The following is a 14,165-nucleotide window of genomic DNA, read 5'->3' on the forward strand; positions in this document are numbered from 1 at the left end:
TGTGTGCGCGCGGGCGCGCGCGCGCGCGCTGTAAAGAGGCCTGATGTTATCGCTTCGGTGAAATTTCTAGCATACGGAGAGGCAATGCTCTTTGCATAGGATACATTTTTAAATCTGACAAGTTGAGCCCACATTCAGGTAATCCAAACCATTAATCTGTTGCTCCCTACCATGGATGGACTATGCCCACAAAAACTCAGTAAGACAATCATAACATCTCGATTTGTGGACTGAAGATGAACGGGTAAGAAGGGAAATACAACGAACTGAAATTTTCATGAAATTGGTCACTGAGATCTTCTGATATGGTTTTTTTTTTTTTCTTGGGAATGGTGCATCCATGGTGGGATGGGAATAGAATCCTCTACAATCCATGGTAGTGTAGGGAAACAACACCTTTCCCAACTATGTGTAAATCAATCGGATTAACAATATGAAGATATTTAATGAAAGATGATCAATTCCAATATATGCAAACGTATCATCAAACATGTAGAGTGCAAGCGAGACACCAAGATTTTTTAAAGTGGAAAACCCTCCAATGTGAAGGAAAAACAATGGGATCTAGTCCAACAACAAATTCACTATGAAGATAATGAGGGTTCAATCGTCAAGAGAACACCCTCTTGGATACACAAAATACACTACTCAATAACCTTAAAGAGAACTACCTCTTTTGGATAATCAAATACAACAATCTACAGATGGATTGCAAGCATAAAAAAGAAAGACGTTTCTTATATATAAAAAAATGGATTTTAGAAAAGAAACCACTGACCAACCCTTGGAGAAGATAACCGACGAAACCGGAGTTTGTGCATGGAACCCTCACTATTTCGGAGACCAACTAGATCCTTGTACAGAGTACCTTGCTCTCCTTCCTTTAAAAATAAAATAAAATAAAATAAAAAATCCTCTTTTCCCTAAGAGAAACTCCCAAAATATTGTTAGAATTTTTCTATGTATGACCGTCTCAAATGCCTTTTTTTTTTTTTTTTCCTTTATCTTAAACAAAAAAAGGGGGCCAAGACAAAAGGACCAAAATGCCCTTCACTTGGGCCTCACAGGTGCAAGGCACTTTTGGGTCCACACACAACTCTCACCTCCAGACGGGGAAGGATTCCCAACAATCTCCCCCTCTTGACACATGAGGAGGGAACCAACCGAAGATAGATACTTACCTGGCACACATACCAGTCGGGCTTTTACAGAGCTCATGCTTCTCCGTTGGAATGGCCTTTGTCAACATATCCGATGGATTCCCATCAATGTGGATTTTTAGAAACTGCATAGACTGGTTCTCCAACACGTCACATATATAGTGGTAACAGACGTCTATATGTTTGGTTCGAGACTGATATATGGCGTTCTTGCTCAAATCAATGGCACTTTGCTATCACAATGAACCACATACTTTTCTTGCTTTAAGCCCAATTATTGGAGAAATTTCTTCATGTATGAATTTGTAAGATCCAATTTCCTTGGACGTTACCCATTACCCATGATTATTACTTGGGTAGTTGGATATTCGGCATTTTGCCTCTTTGGGGGAAGATTCTTGGGGGCCGTGTCCAATCTCCTAATTTGAGTCAAATACCATAGGAAATCATCCATCATTCAATCTGAACATTTGGGGTTGTCTGGATGTTGCAATAGGTCGAACTTGAAGTTTTGGCACTCGTGATTTGGGTCAGAGTGATGCTAGTTATATAGATGTGCAGTGCCAGTGATTTTGGTTTTTCCTTTTTCTGTCTGTTTTTAATAATTACAGAACGATATGAAGAACAGTTCTCTTCAATGGGAAACATGGGAGCAGAAAAGTGCTGATGAGGATGTCTTGAGGCTGGTTAAAGAGCAAAAGGTGGGTTGCTTGGATCTTGGATGAATTTTGTCTTAAGACAGATTTCTACACCAATTATAGAATTCATGTGATTTCGCATTCAATTGGGAATATGTGCAGAGGGAAAAAGGAGCAGCTCTGAATAAAATACTTCTGTTGGAAAAGAAATTGTACCAGAAACAGGCATTGGAGCTGGAAATTGAGCAACTGAAAGGGGAGCTACAAGTAACGAAGCATATGGAAGAAGGCGATGATTTGGCTAGGAAGAAGATGCTAGAAATGATAAAAGTTGTGGAAGAGAAAGAAGGCGAAATGGAACACCTGGATACTCTCAATCCGTCTCTCCTAGTCAAAGAACATCAGAGCAACAATGAGCTGCAGGATGCGCGAAAAGAACTAATTTATGTATGTTTTTCTTCCTTTGAAGCTGTGCATAAATTGAGTTTTAGAAATTACGAGCAAGTAATAATGTAATCTGTAACTCTGTTATGTGTCTCTAACAGAGGACAACTTGCTCAAATTTACAAAAAATAAAAAATAAAAAAAAAGAAGTAGAAGAAGAAGAAAAAAGGAAAAAGGAAAAAAAAAAAAAAAAAGAAGAAGAAAGAAGAAAGAAGAAAGAAAAGTAATTCATGGGGAACCTTGCCTTGCCTTATAGGGTTTGAAAGAGATGTTGAGTGGCCGTGCAATGATTGGAATCAAAAGAATGGGAGAGCTCGATAGAAAACCATTCCAGGCGGCTTGTGCACTGAAGTTTTCAGGAGAAGAAGCGCAAATCAAAACGATGGAGTTATGTTCCCTATGGGAATACTATATAAAAAATCCTGCATGGCATCCTTACAAGATGGTCACAGTCGGAGATAAGCAGGAGGTGTGTGTATTCCATATATTTAGCATTGCAACTCCTATCATTCTGATATAGCTGTCTTTAGTTGTCTACATACTACATTGCATCTACACATGGGCATTGCATTTTCATTCGGATTTATCTGGTGTTCTGTGTCACATGGCATGGATGCCTCTTTTATGCATGCACGCATTTTACTAATGTTCCAACTGGGAATCATCATCATCTAAGCCTTATCCCAACTAATTGGGGTCAGCTACATGAATCACGTTCCTCCAAATCGGAATATTCATGAAAAGATCCTGACTTTTGAAAAATCAGTTACGATATGGCCGCATTGTAACCTTATCAGCTGTTAAGGGCCATATGGGTGCTCGATATGGGGCTGCTAGGGCCAAAAGGCTCCATTTTATAAATTTCAACTTTTCTCTCTCTCTTCTTCTTCTTCTTCTTCTTCTTCTTCTTCTTCTTCTTTTTCTTTTTTTTTTTTTTTTTCAGTTCTTCATTTCAACCATGAGGGAAACTTAGTATATACTAGATCTAGGCTCCGTTTGATAATTTTCAACTTTTCTCTGTTGTTTTACATGTTTCCGATTTTCTCCACAATTTTTCAAAAATGTTTGGGTAAATTTCTGGCTGATACATGGCCCTTAGTCCTACATGAGGCCAATGCACTTCCCATACTGAGTTCTGTTGACCACGCACTTCTACACGGTCACATCTAGATAAGTAGGCTGGCTCATCTTAAGATGACCTGGCCCAAAAATCATGCTAGTTTGGTAACCAGCTTTATAGCCATAAGTAAAAATAAAAATAAAAAAATCTTTCTTAAACTTTTTAACATTTTTACTCTCTCTCTCACTCTCATCTTTTCACATGATGGACAGTCTATATCAAAGATGGCCCTGCATGGTGAATGGTCCACATTGAAGGTGGGGCCCACTCGATGGATGGTGCACATAGAGGGTGGGGCCCACAACATGAATGATCCACGTCAAGGTGGGCCCACAAAATGGATGGGCCACATCAAGGGTCGGCCCCTGATGATGAATGGCTCATATCCAAAGAGAGACCACTGTAAGAAGGACAGCCCACTTTGAGAATTTGAGAGCGGTCCACAATCCACATGAAGGACAGCCCACTTTGAGAAGGACCTCACATGATGGATGGCCTGCATCAAGGTAGGCCCCACTTATTGGATGGTCCATATCAAAGGTTAGCCCCTAATGATGAATGGCCCATAGCCAAGGCGCGCCCTGCATGATGGACAACCCACTTCGAAGGTGGGGCGCACACAATGGACGGTCCACATCAAACATGAGCTCCACATGATGAGTAGCTGTCATTGAAGGTGGGCCCCACATGATGGACAATTAACATTGATGGTGGGTCCCACGTAATGGTTGGTTCACACCAAAGGTCAGCCCCTTATGATGAATGACCTACATCCAAGTCAGGCCCTACATGATGGAGGTCCACTTTGAAGTCGAGTCCTGCATGGTGGATGATCCACATTACTAATGTAACATAGGAAACCAAACAAACTTTTTTACTTTTTGGTTGAGAAGTATGTTGTTTACCAAACACACTTATCTATTGGATAAGTAGAAACCGAGATAGGTTACTTGAGGCATAAGTAGCTTAAGCAAAACAACTTACGAACCAAACGGGCCCTAAGCGTCTAGAAGTCCTTGTTGTAGGGATTGTTTTGTTCTGATTTCAATTATATCCCAACCTTTTATTCTGATATTGTCAACCTCTCTCTCTCTCTCTCTCTCTCTCTCTCAAGAATATTTGGCTGCCCTTTTCCTCTTGGTTTTTTTTTTTAATTCCCTTTATCATGCCAAGGTTTATGTGGAAAATGATGTTTATCTGGTGTAGGAAATAATAGATGAGGATGATGAAATGTTAAAGGAACTAAAGAATGAGTGGGGCGACGAGGTTTTCAAGTCTGTAGCTACAACTTTAATGGAGATGAATGAATACAACCCTATTGGGCGATATGCCATACCAGAGCTATGGAATTTCAAAGAGGGAAGGAAGGCGATGTTGAAAGAGGGGGTCCAATATATACTAAGCCAATGGAAAACTCTTAAACGTAAGAGATGCCAAAATAAAGGTTAGTAGTCCAATGTTGCATTTAAGAGATGCCAAAATAAAGGTTAGTAGTCCAATGTTGCATTTAAATAGTCTTAGTAAATTCTGGGACAAGGTTATGATGATGATAGTGGCGTAGATCTTTGTAAATTGTGGAATGGGTTGTCTAATCAGTACGAACTTTGAACTTGAGATGCATGCTCTCTCATGATATTGTGGGAATCAAAGCCAATGCATCTAGATTATGGCTATTTGCATGTATTTCAATTGCATTTAGCTTGTAAATTATCTTTTGTTAATGGTGAGTCAAGGGAGGACTTATATCTGATGCAGTGCAGATTTCATATGCCATTCACACCAAGCTTACATCTGCAAACGAGACGATGACTGAGGTAGCTAGTAAGATATTGGCCACATTCACTGAGCTTTCGTAAGATATTGTTGTATTTTGTTTTCTACTTGCATTCATCGGCATCTGACATTGCCTTTTTTTTTTTTTTTTGATATACATGGGAAAAGGTACTATGAGGTCGATTCCCATGAGTTCTAGCTCTATGGCCCCCACCGTGATGTGTGATGGACATCCACTCGCATTAATCAGATGCATCCTTCCATGATGGGCCAAGGCCTAAAAACCAGGTCAATCCATGACTTAGGTGGGCTACACGATCCACAACAGTTGAAAGTGGATATCCACTCATTGAAATCTTCATGATCGTTTATAGGGCCCGTTGAGATGTGGTTTAGAAATTCCACCCATCCATTTTGTGTATACCACTTGGATGAGGGGTCACACCAAGTTTCAGCCGTATCCAAAACTCAAGTGGGCCCCAACAAATGCTTTTAATGTTTTGAGCATGATTTTACACTGTTTCAGATGGTGTGGCCCAGTTGAGTTCCATATGTGTGATTTTTAGGATATCCCATTACACAGAGGGGACCCACCAAATGAACGGTAGGGCCCCACACAGCTTGACCTCATGGGAAGGTTGACCTCGCATACCATCCACACACACACACACACACACACACACACACGTATATATATATAAGGGCAGTGGAGCCCTTAAATTTCTGTTGGAACCGATTGCATCGATGAGTTTCTGAAGTTTTTGATTGCATATCCATCCCCACTGTTTTCTGTGGTGTGAGGCACTTGGATCTGCCTATTTTTTGTCTCATATCCTTAACATAAGCTGGGACAACTGATGGATGGAGTGGATGTTACACAAATGACAAAACATCATAGTGGGCTTCACATTACTTATTGTTATAGGAAAATTCAAGACTGACTGTCTAAAATCGTACCCTCTTGCATATTTAGGTTTGCTATGAGGTTCCTCTTCTGCACTTTCATATCCCACGAAATTGTTCCTATCACATGGGTATTTAGTTCATTGGAAGATCCTGCGTCCTTGTCAATGTATGGTCCAGATTTAACATATTCGATATTCCGAGTGGTGTTGATTTTACACGCCTATTAACTGGTGTTTTGATTTTTCATTCTGAGATGCCCCTGCACTTGACACAATTCTACATGTAGCGCAGACACCTGCACTCTTTCCGTGTAGGGTCGAACTCATTTTTATGGGAGCAGATTGCCTCTGACCCGGGGCACAGAGGGAAGCGGATTGTGTCCAGTCCCAGGAATGGGCAGATCTCTGTGGGGGCCCACCATGATGTATCTGTTTATCTACACTGCCCATCCCTTCTCTTGGATCGTTTCAAGGTATTATCCCAAAAATGAGGCAGATCCAACACTCAGGTGGACTACACCAGAGATGACTCTTGCATTTAAATGATCTGATAGTAGGGATGGTAGGCGTGGATAAGCAGATACATCAGGGTGGGCCTCCACGCTAAGGCCTGCCTGGGGCTGTGGGGTCCATAGAGATGTCTGTGACAAATCTATTCTGTCCATCTGTTTTGAAAGATCACAATATGACAGGATTTTAAAAATCAGGCATATATAAAACTCATGCCAGCCATACCACATGAAACAGTGGGATTGAATGGTTGGCGGTGACAGAAGTTTTGTAACAGGATGATATCTTGTTCCCACAGTTTATCTCAGAGGTAATAATTCAATGAACGGTTTTGATGGCATATAAACATCGTCCGAAGCTCCAGGAAAGTTTCAACAGTGGACGTTATTGTTCCCACCGTTTTGTTGTATGGCACACCTGAGTTTTGGATTTTAGATATGAATCATATCCTACTGTGGTCTTTCAAAACAGATGGACAAAATATACGGCCGCAGGTTTACTTTACACGTGTGTACGTGTACTCACATGTGCCATTTTTTTTCTTGTTCTTGGAGATTGATGGGGACACATATTGCATATATGGTGCATTTTAACATATCATGGGCATGCACAGATGAGCGTGATTCTCATCTACATTATAAATTATTACTACGTATATCTATGATTGATTGTAGAACCTTTAGATTGCAAAAACCCCCCCAACCCAGAACTCAGGTGGGCCACAACAGGAACAATATGAGTAGAGGCCCACTGATTTATTTACCGGGGAGAACCCAAGCGTTGTTTATATGGAATCCTGACGGCTGAGAGCCTTCGTTTTGTCTAGAAGGAAGGGCACACCAAAAATCAGGTTTCGCATCTGTGGAAGGCCCTTGTGAGATGGTGGGCGTCCTGTATCAACTTCTTCCCCATAATATGGCTCATCTGAGTTTTAGGGCAGCTGATTTTTGGGTCCCGGGGTTTCTGCAGGTAATGCGATGATATGCGTACACATCATGTGGGCTCCACTTCTGATTATACTCATGGATCAGTGGTAGACTCTGTGGGTTTCAACATTCAGGTCATGTTTTGAGTACCCATGTGGTGTGTGTGGGCATTAAAAAAATAATAAAAAATAAAAAAACAGAAAGAGAAGAAAGAAAGAAAAGCTTATGCCACTTGCAATTTCCTTTCTGCATGTGATCAGCCGAATTTCCTGTCTGCAGTAGCCGTCTCGGCTTTAGATAGTTGATGTGGTCTTGGTGAGCCTGTCGGTTTAGACAGTTAGGAGGCTCGTAGATGAAAGCCTATGACACAAGTATATCCGAGTAATTTTTAAGTGCCTGCGTATTACTCTGCCAGAGTATCAAAGCTCTCTTCACGATATGCACCATATCTTGCTGCTGTGCGGATAGACAGCTGCCCTTGGATTGCCAAAAGGGTCCTTAGAAGCAGCGAAATGAGAATATCACACCTGGTCTTGCTTCCTCTGGTTGCTGCCGCTCTCCGATAGAAGAACTACACCCTACTCGGCTGGGGCACGGTATGTCATACACATGCCACAGAACACATTTGTACGCGTGTAAGCATCTGCATGAATACTAACGGTCCAAATCCGGGGCCTCAAATTCCTCAACGTGGACAAGATTGAACCCAGCGTTACATTGATTGAAAATCCTAACCCTCTTGACTGGTGGACAGCTACATGCTGAATTTGCAAGGTTTTTCTAATCTTCTCCGTATGCGGATTGATTACTGACTATACGGGCTCATCATGGTGTATGTGTCTTATCGACGCCATCCATCTGTTTTACCAGGTCATTTTAGGGGAGGAACCCAAAATTGAAGCATATCCAAAGCTCAAGTGGACCACACCACAGGAACAGTGGGGATAATGTTGTCCACCGTTGAAACCTTACCAGGGCCCACACTGACGTTTATTCGTCTTCTAACCTGTTCATAAGGTCACACGGACATTGATGAAGGGAAAACGTGAGGGGCTGTTTGACCTCTTATAACTTTGCTAGACTCAGTTACGATTCTTCAGCCGTGAGGTCTTTATAGTACTACTCTTGCACATGGTCCACGTAAAGGATATCCGGATTCAGTCTTACTCAGTCATTTCAGCTCCGGGCATTAGTGTTCATTCAAACATTGAATCGAGTATTACTTGGCACTCCCATGCTTCTTGATCGCACACGTAAGCCAAATATACGCATTTGATCACACATGTGGCTTCATGTTTGATTAAATTGCCTAAAAAATAACCATCACTCTATGTAGACGAATTTCAGAGAATTAAAAAGGAACTTTTCAATGTCTCTTGTTCATATCTAAAAACTAAAGGATATGACCACCAATGAAACATGATTATAGCATTAGATGCCTTATTTGTGTCACTAAATAGAAAAAAAGAAAAGAAGATGGTTTAGATCTTTTACACCCATATATATTCTTGTTTATTGATGTGGACTAATAAGAAGTCGCCACATGTCGACACTATGGGTTCAATATTGGCAAAATTGTACTTACAACTGAAGATATCTTTTCTCACACTTGCTTTAACGATGCATCTTTTGTTATTAATGTAATGGCACAGAATTGTATGCATATCTTTAGAATATCAAAATGACGAATAACACGTGATTGTAATTCCGTGACACAATATTAGGACAACGTACCCATCACATCTATTAAACACCTACCGAGAGAAAGAATCTTATCATGGATTTGACTATGATATACTTGGCAAAGTTGCCTCTCACAATCCTTTTTAAATGAGGGATCTTCCCAAAGACATTTGGAGCTATCGTTGTGATCACGAAGATTTTGAATATTCGAAGATTGGACCAGTATTTAAGCAGACTAGTTGTAACACAAACCCAAATCAAGAGAGAATTAACACCAATAAATTGGTCCATATGCATACATTGATCGAAATCAATATATTGAGAGATCAAGATTTGGTGAATTCAATCCCACTAATTCCATGATCAGAAGGGAGCAAGATTGTGAAAGAGTATGGATGGTTTTGATCGAGTCATTTAGATGTAACAAATGATCTAATCGATTTCAACTTTAGGGATCTAGAATCTAGATGTAGTAGTGCCTTAAAGGGGAGCATTTACGAAAAAATGGAGATATAAAAACCAATAGTTTTAGATTTACAAAGATTTTCCTATTCGAAATACAAGTCGTAGATGTAAAGGATCCTATGGCAACAAGGAAATTCAGCAACGATTTTGCCGTTTCGACAACATATAAAATGAGCATGTGATGAAGAGCTCTTGACTCCCACACCAAACACAATCTATATTTATTATATTTATCTTAGCACAATTTACTTAGTTAATCTTATAATGGATTGTTATTGTTCAGTACCACAATTAAAATACTGTAATATTAGATTAAATGTTTAAAACCCTATGTTGTTGGATTCCAATCAACTAAGTCATGACTTAGAATATTAATCTTTTGGTCGTATCTCATTGACCATCCATCTCGATCATTTGTTTTTATAGACTAGTTTCGTCTTTTGTTTATTTTTCTAGTTTATTTGATACTCTCATTTGAAATGAGGAACGTCACCAGTTAATAAAATTGACATTATTTTAGTCATTTTTAATTAATTAATTTATCTTTATTTTTTTGAGAAAATATATCAAGTATAATTCGTAGTGAAAGAAAAAGTCTTTAAGATGCAAGGCAAAAGAATCCATCTAACACCTACCTTTTTCAAAATCGCATAATCGTTGTTATAACTGGTAGTTAGAATGATAAATGAATATCCCAATTCGATCTTACTTAGTTGTTTCAGCCTAGTGCCACCAACGTTTAGTCAAAATTAAGTCGGGTACGGCTCTTATATGATCATACGATCATACTTCCTAATCGTACAAGTAAACCAAATAGAAGCACTTGATCATGTGTTTTGCCTCATGTTTGCTTGAATTGCGAATAAACGAAATACGGTGGCAATGGGCTGGGTCGGCTCGACATCTGGGCTTGGCCCTGCATCGGGCTGGGCTTGGGCTGGTGGATCAGGCCTGAGGGCTGAGGGCCAGATCGGGCTTAAATAAGGAGCCCGATTGTAAATCAGGGCGGGCTCACTGTTAGCACACATGGCCCGACCTGGCCCGTTAGACCTTCTCTGATTCTGATTTTTGCCCCATTCTTTCATTCTGTTCCTCTCTCACACCCACGGTAGCCACCTGACATTTCTTTCCCTCCCTCTGTTTCTTTCACCTCCAACTCTCTCTCTCTCTCTCTCTCTCTCTCTCTCCATTAACGATCGTTTACAGCGAGGGACTGTCGGCCATTAACAGCCCTTACAGCCGTAAGCAGGTTCCTCTCTCTCTCTCTCTCCCTCTCTCTCTCTCTCTTATCGGGTGAATTTCAGATTATCCACAATACCAAACCATGGGGAGAAAGAAATATTTCTATGTTGGGTATATGTGAATTTTGGTTGGAAAGATTGCATGTAAAGGGTTATATGATTTAGATTATCCACAATACCAAATCGTATGCCTGTAAAGGGGCTCCACATACTTGTAGATTTAGATGTGCATGCTCAATTGGCATTTTGGTCTAATGGGTTATCTATCGCCGGGTCATGACTCAAGCCCTAGTTTCTGTTTATTTTGGATTAGAAACAAATACACCATAATCACCAACAAGAATGGTTCTTTCTTACACCACAGACAACCACTTTCTTTATTCCAAAATGGTTAGTATTGGACTCAGCCAGATTGGGACTCAGTTTTGGTCAGGAACAGGTCAACCCCAGACTCTTCAAAATGAGTCGAACCATGATTTGAGTAATGAGGACACAGGACTGGTCCAGTTGGGATGTGCCTATGCAGCGACGGTTCAATTTCGACACATACGTCAGGTAGGTGAAGATTCAACCCCTGAACGAACTAGAGTTGGATGGTGCAACTTTTTTTAAAAAAAAGAAAAATGAAGAAGTCTGTTTTTAGATTAGATCGAGTAATTTGTAACAGATCTTCCTATAATGTAATGTGGACCGTCAATGAAGTGGTAGAAATACTAAATTAAGAGACCAGATCACCTACCTGCCACCATGCCGCAGCTTGTGATACCATACCATCTTTCCTACCAACACCCACTCTTCTAAGGAATTAAGGTCACAAAAACGTGGGCCCCACCAAGAAGCTGACCATTTTTGAAAATCAGGCAGATCAGCTCGTGAGGTAGGCCACAACTGTATGTCGAGTGAAACCATCAGTTGTTTATTGATCCCAACAGTGCGGCCCTCTTAATGTGCACACCTGGCTGATTTTTGTCCCAGGTGATCTTCCTGGTGGGGTGTACTGTTCTCACTGTACTGATGTCTTGCACAAGTAGCATGTTGGAGGAAAATATCCAATGGTACAACAAGTTTCGGTTCCATGCCTTAGGTGACCGTTCTCATGAATTAAATCTAATCTTCCAATTATCCCCCCTTTTCCATCTCTTCTTTCACACACGCAATGGGCAGAAAGCTAAAAGCACTGATGACGCACGACTCAATGCAAACGACAATAGGAGACTGATGTATGAATGTCGACAATCTTGTCAACATTTTATAAGGAAATACGAGGACCAACCTACTACAAACATTTCTGCTTTAACATGTGGGCCCACTGTTATATTTTGTTGACATCCAATCAGGCCATCGTTTGTGGTCCATATATATATTTTTTTCTTGGAACAAAAAAGTCAGGCAAATCTAAAACTCAAGTGGGCCTCACCAGGGGAACGGTTGGGATTATGAAATCCCCATTAAAAACCTTCTAGATTGCATGTGGGGTGGCCCACTATGTTTTGTATATTCCATCCAATCCATTCGGAAGATCTGTCTGACCAGGAATGATGGACCCACAAAAAAATTACGCAATTCCAAAATTCAGCTAGGGGCAAAATACATGATTTTAGAGGGTGATGGATTGTTTTGCTAGCACATTAGTAGCTATTTCATAGACTCATGTGTGTGTGTTCTTTAGTCAATATTAACATGATATTACTATTGGCGGCATATGGTTAGACAAAATTAGAATGGACAAGCAATATGGTTGCACTTATTATTTTGTTTGCTTGGACGAAGAACCCAAAACATGGGGTATGATATACAATGCTCCAGCCATTATTGTTATTGCACGATTTGTACAAGTGGGCCATGACTTGGTGATCTCAACCATTAACACAATGGACTCATACGGTCATACTGGATGACACATGCACCGAGCATACCCCAGTTCGGAAAACCATAATTATAGAATATTTGGCATCTTTTAGTTGAATAGTTGTGTTTTGCTTTCATCATTTCAACGTGTTTCATGAGTGTGATTAATCTATTTCTGTATTTTTAGTGTTTGTATTTATCATAAGTTGCATTTATTACAGGAACTATTTGATTAAACATGTTGGAGATAAGTGAAATCGACCAGAATGAGAATGCGAATGAGAATACTCCCATAGATGTTGAAAATGATTCACCGCCAACAACAGTTAAGAGAAAGCTAAAATCTTCTGTTTGGAGTAATTTTACAAAACTTAAGCTACCAGATGGTTCAGAAAAGGCACGTTGTAAACAATGTAAACGATTGTTTACATGCGGAAGTTCGAGTGGAACTAGTCACCTTAAGAGGCACATTGGAACTTGTTCAAAAATTATTCGTGAAGAAAATCATTCCTTGGACACTTGGGACTCTTTTAGCACGTTGGTATGTTTCATTTGTTTATTTACACATTTTCAGTTTGGTCTCATTTTAGAATGTTTCATAAGCCATGTTCACACTATGCACGTGTTAGGAAGGGCCATGTTCACACTTTTCATTTGTACGTATTGCAGGATTGTGGATTCTCATCTTCAGTTTGGAGTAATTTTACAAAACTTAAGCTACTAGATGGTTCAGAAAAGGCACGTTGTAAACAATGTAAACGATTGTTTACATGCAGAAGTAAGAATGGAACAAGTCACCTTAAGAGGCACATTGGAACTTGTCAAAAAATTATTCGTGAAGAAAATCATCCCTTGGACACTTGGGACTCTTTTGTCACGTTGGTATGTTTCATTTGCTTGTTTACACATTTTCAGTTTGGTCTCATTTCAGAATGGTGATCATTTTAGAATGTTTCCTAAGCCATGTTCACACTATGCACGTGTTAGGAAGGACCATGTTCACACATTTCATTTGTACGTATTGCAGGATTGTGGATTCTCATACAGACATTTTGAGTTCTTGGGACATGATGTGTTGTTTTCCTCTCTCTCAGTAGTTAGCAACTTTTCTTAGCTCTTGCAATTATTTCTTCAAGTTTGGTAGTTGAAAATTGCTGGATTTTTGTTTTTTGAGGAATGCGATTTACAACTGTTCATATGGATAGGCCCCTTACGTGGAGATTAATTAGGTAAGTCCCAATGTGAATGTGTCGTAGCATACATATCAGGCTGGCCCACTCATCTGTTACATCAGGATCATTGGTCATCTTTTTCCTAACTCTCCCTTTTATCTTAGAAGCATGGCCCACCAGGTTAGTGGATCAGCCAAATGTTTGGTCCAAAAGATTATTCACTGCTGGTCGCATGATGAACGGCATGGATCTTGCACCTGTGCCTTGTTGATGCCAGCGC

General features: G+C 40.2%; 2 protein-coding genes and 2 long non-coding RNA genes across 10 annotated transcripts in view; 3 read left to right on the forward strand and 1 right to left on the reverse strand.

The window, feature by feature from the left end:
* Positions 1-14,165, forward strand: part of LOC131243743 (factor of DNA methylation 1-like) — a 74,181-nt gene that overhangs the window by 7,302 nt on the left and 52,714 nt on the right. For 2 of the 5 annotated variants that reach the window (XM_058243293.1, XM_058243289.1), the window contains 5 exons: positions 1,772-1,861; positions 1,961-2,245; positions 2,499-2,711; positions 4,569-4,806; positions 4,849-5,109. The exons of 1 other annotated variant lie outside the window; for it this stretch is intronic. In XM_058243293.1, the coding sequence (XP_058099276.1) occupies positions 1,772-1,861; positions 1,961-2,245; positions 2,499-2,711; positions 4,569-4,806; positions 4,849-4,853 (831 nt within the window). In that variant the 3' untranslated portion in view covers positions 4,854-5,109. Of the gene's footprint in view, positions 1-1,771; positions 1,862-1,960; positions 2,246-2,498; positions 2,712-4,568; positions 4,807-4,848; positions 5,110-14,165 lie in introns of those variants that run through there. 2 more of the 5 variants (XM_058243292.1, XM_058243290.1) reach the window with 2 other exon arrangements.
* Positions 1-14,165, reverse strand: part of LOC131243747 (uncharacterized) — a 16,031-nt gene continuing 1,866 nt past the window's right edge. Inside the window, exon 2 of the long non-coding RNA XR_009170183.1 lies at positions 1-166. This is a non-coding gene — a long non-coding RNA (uncharacterized LOC131243747). The remainder of the gene's footprint in view (positions 167-14,165) is intronic.
* Positions 3,173-4,459, forward strand: LOC131243746 (uncharacterized). The gene is made up of 2 exons (XR_009170182.1): positions 3,173-3,653; positions 3,903-4,459. It is a non-coding gene; the product is annotated as an uncharacterized LOC131243746 (long non-coding RNA).
* Positions 10,711-14,165, forward strand: part of LOC131243742 (factor of DNA methylation 1-like) — an 18,127-nt gene continuing 14,672 nt past the window's right edge. Inside the window, exons 1-5 of one of the 3 annotated variants that reach the window (XM_058243287.1) lie at positions 10,764-10,873; positions 11,289-11,420; positions 12,935-13,254; positions 13,383-13,595; positions 13,741-13,809. In XM_058243287.1, the coding sequence (XP_058099270.1) occupies positions 12,952-13,254; positions 13,383-13,595; positions 13,741-13,809 (585 nt within the window). In that variant the 5' untranslated portion in view covers positions 10,764-10,873; positions 11,289-11,420; positions 12,935-12,951. Of the gene's footprint in view, positions 10,874-11,288; positions 11,421-12,934; positions 13,255-13,382; positions 13,596-13,740; positions 13,810-14,165 lie in introns of all 3 variants that reach the window. The other 2 variants (XM_058243286.1, XM_058243288.1) reach the window with 2 other exon arrangements.

Source organism: Magnolia sinica, chromosome 4 (genome assembly GCF_029962835.1).
Source record: "Magnolia sinica isolate HGM2019 chromosome 4, MsV1, whole genome shotgun sequence".
NCBI lineage: Eukaryota > Viridiplantae > Streptophyta > Magnoliopsida > Magnoliales > Magnoliaceae > Magnolia > Magnolia sinica.